Below are 6,824 nucleotides of genomic sequence, written 5' to 3' on the forward strand. Positions count from 1 at the left end.
CCATAAGTACTTGAAGCATAAATGGAAAACCGTAAGCACAAAGCTTAGTGAGTTCCCCAAAATAACATATGCTATACATAATAAACACATACTATGCCCTCACCCCATATCGGACCTCGCCTGACATTGAGTCCCACATGCATGAGTCCATAAACACCTCAAAGCTTGCATTTTTATGGACAAAGGGACCAAAAGAACCCTAGATCTACCATCAATCACTTCTAAAGTGAACCAAGAGGCTCAACAATCACTCCAAGGACTCAAAAAGCACAAAAGGGCACATAACTAGATCTAGCATCATAGATTAGAAAATGGGAGATTTTTTACTCAAAAGGTTAGAAAATGATGAACTGATCCCAGATCCTTAAGCTCCAAGCACAACTCCAAATGGTCCACTTCTTCTTGTCATTCACAAAGCACCAACAAACACACTTTATGGCTTAAAACTCTCAAGAACTCACTAGGGTTTTGATTTCTGGACAGGGAGTGGAGGCTGTCTAAATATGACAGAATGAGGCTGTCATAAGGCTTAAATAGGGTGCAATACCATATAAATTAGGGTTTCAATAACCACACATATGTTATGCGTACACAATGTATACCTAGCGTACGTGGACCAAAGGCGCGATCATCTTCAGGCTAGTACGCTAAGCGCACCACCCTGTATGCCCCACTTACTAGCTTAAAGGCCAAAATGGAAAGAATTTGCACTTAAGTTTAGAAAGAGACATACCTAAATATGAATGTTACATCCTAATTGCTGGCAGAACTCTCATTTCTTCATTAAGAGCTTAATCCTTACAAATCTAAGCCCAAAACTTTTGATCTAGTCCTTCTTAATGACTTAATGGATAAAGTTTCCAAATTTATCCATTAGTACATCACTCCAAAGCAAGATCTACAACCCTAAGTCCAAAATGGCATAAATCCTTCACAAAACATGCATGGCTTGAAGACAAGATCGTGCTACAAACTTTCCAACAAGAAAAGGTCTGAAGACAATCCTTAGTGCTTAGAAGAGGATAGAGTCATCTCAACTTTAAACACACCACCAAAGAGGACCAAAAGCATAAAAATGGACCATAAGCTAGATCTAACAAATAGAAGAAAACGTTGAAGCTTTATACTCACAATAGGTCAAAAATGAAGTCACTTTGCTAGATGTATACTTGATCTATTAACCAAAACACTTTTCAAGAAACTTGATCTTCAAGCTCTACACCAAAACATGCTAAATGAGCCTTCAAGTGGACAAGAACACCAAAAACACCTTAAGAACACTCAATGGGACTAGGGTTTCGAGACATGAGGGTGGAGGCTAAAGAGAATGTCCTAACGCTAAAGTTAAGGTCCTTAAATATGAGAGAAATCCTAAACATCATGGGCTTGTGCTGTAACAACCCAAAAATCGTGATAAAAATTTTCATTGAAAGACTATCAATTTCATTCATTAAATTGTTTCAAAACCATCACCAAATATAATATCCAAAATATCATAGTACAATTATTGAAAATGCGGAAATCATGAGGGGAGGATGTTGTGCCATCACGTTGGGACTTCTTGATAGTCACTGAAATGAGTCTTCTTCTCCTCGATTTAGTGTGTGTATGTGTGTTCATAGTGAAAGTGGGTGAATATCTTTAAGTTTTTCGTGGGTTAATCCAAGTTGATGGAATCTATTGTTGAACTGGATTATAAATGATGTGTGGATCGCTGGTGGGTTTGCACAGGGAGAGAGAGAGAGAGAGAGAGAGAGAGAGAGAGAGAGATATGTGGGTTCAATTTAATTATTTATTTTCTTTTTCATTTAAATTAAATAGAAAAAAAACATAAAAAAAAGTATATCATAATAGCATTACAGTCATTTCAGTTTACCGAGGAACAAAAAACATAACGAAACTACCGCAAAAAGACCACCAATTCAAAAAATCGTGGTTTGAACTAAAATCTCAAAAAAATACATACCATAAAATTCATTTTTGCAATTTTGTTTACAATTTATGATGATATTTTTTTTAGACAGGATAATTAATTTTACAAGTGTCTAAAAGTTTGTTCCGTTACAATTCTGATAAAAATATTACATTATATTCAGATTCAGACTAAATAATATTTAACTGAGGAAGTCAATTTAGTAGATAAAGTTGGAATTGTGTAAAGTGTAAACTGCAAAAGAAAAAAACAAATAATAAAATGAATTTATAAAAATACAAAATCTAAAATAAGGTAAGAAAATGGCGCGGAAGATCCCGGAAAATCGCATGAGCATCCGGTATCCAGTTCGATTCTATCATTGAAATTCTCAAAACACGTTATAACAAAACCGATTTATTTTAACATTATTTTCTTTTCCTTTTTATTATACACATATTCCGTTGTCTAAACTCTAAACTCTAAACTAATATCCATTTGTATTTTTCTATTTCATAATATTCCTACCGATTATATTTTACTTTTTATGACCTTCATATATTCATATGGACATTGAATTTTGTCCTTTTCATAATCTCTAAATTAAACAGTAAACACCATTTGGTTGTTTCTAAAATTATTAAACTGAATTAAATATTTGGATGATTACAGTCCATATATAATAGGAAACAGATTAATCACAACCACTTTTATACTAGTATTTTAGTAGGTAGTTCCAACTACTCAAGAACGCAAAATTAATTATACCACATATTTCCATAAAATCTGGGAAAAGTAATTGTCTCACTAGTTGCATTTTCTAAAAGCATGCTTAAGATGAGTAAATGTGTTTCTAGTATTGTATGATCCGATCGAAAAATATTTACATTAAATAAGATTAAGATTGGAATCCATGTGCTACAATAACAGATTAAACTGGAGGAAAACAAAATTGTGTTTGATGATTGATGATATAATTTAGAATGGGGATTTCTTCCCCTTGGCGTTGACATTTGAGAAGAACCCAACTAGGCCTTGCCTGTAAGGTAGATACGATTTCCTCTTTCCGATTTCGCTTTTGGCTCGTTGTTGCACGTAGAACAATTCATGAAACGACGGAGATGATGATTTTGATTTGTTGGCAACGACGGAGACTTCACCGGAACTACGGTTTTGTTTGGGAATGTCCACCTTTTTATGAGTCAGCAACACCATCGGCTCTTTTCCTTCGCTGTTGCTCCGCCGGAGTAAATCTCTAATTCTCCATCGTTTTGATCCCGATCCGGTGGAACTGCTCTTTTTGCATTTGCTAAGAGGCGATGATCCGATATCCATTTTAGGTCTCCACACACAGAACACTCCAGGAGTTTCACCTTCCGATTCGTCCGCTTCTGATGACGACGAAGACGCAGACTCTTCCCGTTCCCGATCGTTCATAAACAATTTCGCCAGAGAATCCGAGCAAGCATCAACGTTTCCGTTTACAGCTTCACGATCTACCTCTTCCTGATTCAATAAATCACGGTTGAAAAGAGGAAAAACCGTCGGGCCTTCGAAAGCGATATCGTGGACTGAAATTTCTTCATCTCCAAGCACGATTGAGAACTCGAAATCCTCTTCTCCAACATCGTGAAATAACTGATTGGTGACTTTGGCAGCGGCGATGGAGGCTAGAGTATCGGAAGAGTAGCAATTAAAGCTAGGACAGAACCCTAGATCATCTATTTGTCCCTGTTGTTGTTGCATTCTTGTGGTTGCAGAAATCCCAAGAAGTGATGAATTGAAATGTATCTCTTTGGAATAGCTGAATGAGAGAGAAGGAATTTGGTAGCAGGATTATTTATAAGCAGGGGAACATGAAGAGATGCAATTGGGCCGCGTGGGGTTTAGTACACTAGAAACAAATTCTTGCTTGCACTTTCTACGGCTTAAAATAGTAACATTTTTTATACAATAAATAATTTCACTCTATTAAATATTCATAGGCTCTCTTCACGTATAAAATCCTATCAAATATTTATTATTCAACAAATCTTTTTAATTAATTTAAAAATAAAATTAAAGTTATACTGTATGATTATAATTTATAAACTCTTTTATATAAAATACAAATTCTACTTATTGTTACCATATTTGTTATTTAATTGTAAAGCTATCATGTAGGTGGTTAAACGTTGATTTTGAATATGATATTAAATATATCTCTTAAATATAAATGTGTATATAATATGTTACAAATCAACTTCAAATCATTTCAATTTTCTTATTGTGCGTCGCTTTCTTTTTTATTAAAGGTGGTGCCTTTATTTAATAAACGTAACTTAAGTCGCACGATTCTTGCAGGCGAAGTTCACACTCACACGTGTGTGTAGTTGGTACGTGTCTGTACCACTATATCCTTATGAACGTAGGCAACAACAAGTCGCTAGTTGCGTCTTTAATTTAAGAGCTCTTCCCACTAACAAGTATACTTTTATTTTTGAGTAAAGTACACTAATGGTCCATGCATCAATTTATTTTGGTCATGGACATCATGGCGATAAATACAACACAGTTATCAGCGAAGGGTTTTGAATTTAATCTCAACCCTGATGGCATGTATTCGGTTGATATCGATTCTAGAACACTTGCACCAAATAGTACGGTGATCTGCGGTTTAAAATAAATTCCAATTAAAATCAGATGTTTTATATGGAGATCTGCATTAAGGACTCTGGGGTATAAATGTTCAATCCACATTATGTCCATTATGTGGAATTGATCCGGAGTCTAATATTGCCTCGTTAATTATCACCTCCTTATCAGATGCAAGCTAGCGCAAAGCTTGGGTAGTGGATCTCTAATTGATGTGGTATTTCTATGAAGCATTCCTCATTTGTGTCTGAAATCATTGATTTTGTTGCAGCACAGGTAATTGCCCTAGGAAACGGTTGGTTTTCATGATCACCATCATCTTCTGTTTTTTGGTACATCTGGCTTGGAAAAAACAATAAGGTGCTCAAGAAACTTGGTACCCCTCCACCGAAGAACACAGGAAAACGTTGTTACACAGTCGTATGTATGGTTTAAACACAAAAAATCACTTGGTTGTGGTAATTGGGTAGATTGATGTGTCTCTCTATTTACTCTGTCTTAATATGTAATCTTTTGTAAACTTTACCTTTTCTTGCGTTTTACTTATTTGCTAAGTGTGAGCCTTTATCAATATATTTGGTGTGTCGAAATAAAATCACACATGTAATTGTGACCAAATTATAGGACTATATTTGTAATTTACTCTTTATTTTTCTAAAGTATTTTTATTTTAAAACTTTTTTAATTAAAACTAGGTGTGAAACCCGGCTCCGCGGGGTTCGGTTATGACCATAGTTTTAGTCTTTTGTTTATCGGTTATGACCGTTTTGTTCTCCAATATCGGGCATTCCCGCCCTTTCTATTGTTGGAGATCCATTTGTCTGTTGATGTAAAAAATAAACATAATAATCGTGAGGACAACATATTGTTTGGAAAGGGTAAAATGGAAAAAATAGAAAAGTACTTTCATTCATTTGTTTATTATAACATTCTACTTTCATTTCTTACTCATTTTATTTAAAAATTCTACCAACTATAGCAATGTCATCCGAATAAAAAATATACTGCTATGATTAGGTAGCCTTTTCAAAGTATAAGATCGTAATAAGAAAATAAAAGAAAGAACAATGGTATAGCCTGATAGAGCTTTTATAGTACAGTGCCTTAATCAAGAAATAAAAGTAAACTACTACTTCTTGCATTCAACCATTTTAAGAACAAAATTTATGCAACATCAAAGGTATATTAGCATGCCAACACAATGTACTCCTTTTTGTATAAACAAAGTCTATTTATCTACCTGCTAGTTCATTCCAAAGGCAAAAATAGATGTTGCATGTGAAGTGTTCATATCAAAGTGAGTAAATATCACAATATTAATTGAGTACTAACCAAAATACCCATGTCATATACCTGTTTGAACAAAAAAAATTTAGTAGCAAAATCCAATTATATCATTTGAATGGATGAAACTTGTAGTTTTGGCGTTTTGAAAAAAAAAATCTAAAAAAACTTTGACATCAATATGTCGAGGAACTACCTCTACGTAATTATTAAAGTATGTCACTATTTCTTTGCATAAATTCAATCATATCAATATTTGAAACCCTTCCAACATGTCATATTTAACAGAAAAAGATTCCACCTTTTGCATGCACAACATCAACAATTGGCTTCCATGCTCCATCAATCGGGTGTTCCTGGATAACTTAAACATGAAAAAAATATAGCCTAAATCGTGTCCCCAAAAAGTCCATTAAGTAAAAATAAAAAAGAAAAGTGCATGTTATTTTACTTTTTTAAATGTTATTTTTTATTGAAGATAAATCTTGTTTATATGTCAAGGCTAGTGGGAGTATAGTTAGCTTTTTGGTACTGTATGTGGATGACATACTAGTCATAGGAAATGACATCCCAACCTTGCAGGAAGTGAAGTCCTGGTTTGGGAAGTGTGTCACTATGAAAGACCTAGGAGAAGCTGCCTATATTCTAGGGATAAGGATTCTGAGAGACCGGAGTAAAAGACTAATTGTACTTAGTCAGAATATCTACTTGGATAAGGTGTTGAAGAGGTTCAACATGCAAGATTCCAAGAAAGGAGAGTTACCCATCCAGAGTAACGCCTGATTGAGTAAGACTCAGAGCCCGAGTACCGAGGCTGAGATAGCAGAAATGACTCGAGTACCTTATGCTTCTGTTGTAGGCTCGATCATGTATGCTATGACTTGTACTCGTCCTAATGTAGTTTTTGCTTTGAGCATGGTTAATAGATATCAGGGGAATCCTGGCAAAGCTCACTGGACCGCGGTAATGAATATCCTCAAGTACCTGCGAAGGA

At 34.8% G+C, this 6,824-nt stretch overlaps 1 protein-coding gene across 1 annotated transcript; it reads right to left on the minus strand.

Moving 5' to 3' along the window:
* Positions 1-2,750: 2,750 nt before the first annotated feature.
* On the minus strand, positions 2,751-3,758 carry LOC145032239 (uncharacterized). Its single transcript, XM_078980988.1, has one exon. The coding sequence runs from the start codon at positions 3,656-3,658 to the stop codon at positions 2,891-2,893; it is 768 nt and encodes a 255-aa protein (XP_078837114.1). The 5' UTR covers positions 3,659-3,758; the 3' UTR covers positions 2,751-2,890.
* Between the last annotated feature and the right edge of the window lie 3,066 nt (positions 3,759-6,824).

The sequence above is a fragment of the Lactuca saligna genome, chromosome 2, assembly GCF_052625555.1.
Source record: "Lactuca saligna cultivar CGN05327 chromosome 2, ASM5262555v1, whole genome shotgun sequence".
Lineage (NCBI taxonomy): Eukaryota > Viridiplantae > Streptophyta > Magnoliopsida > Asterales > Asteraceae > Lactuca > Lactuca saligna.

Coding starts and splice junctions, on each gene's coding strand:
- LOC145032239 (XM_078980988.1), bottom strand. CDS start 3,658: ATGCAACAACAACAGGGACAAATAGATGATCTAGGGTTCTGTCCTAGC.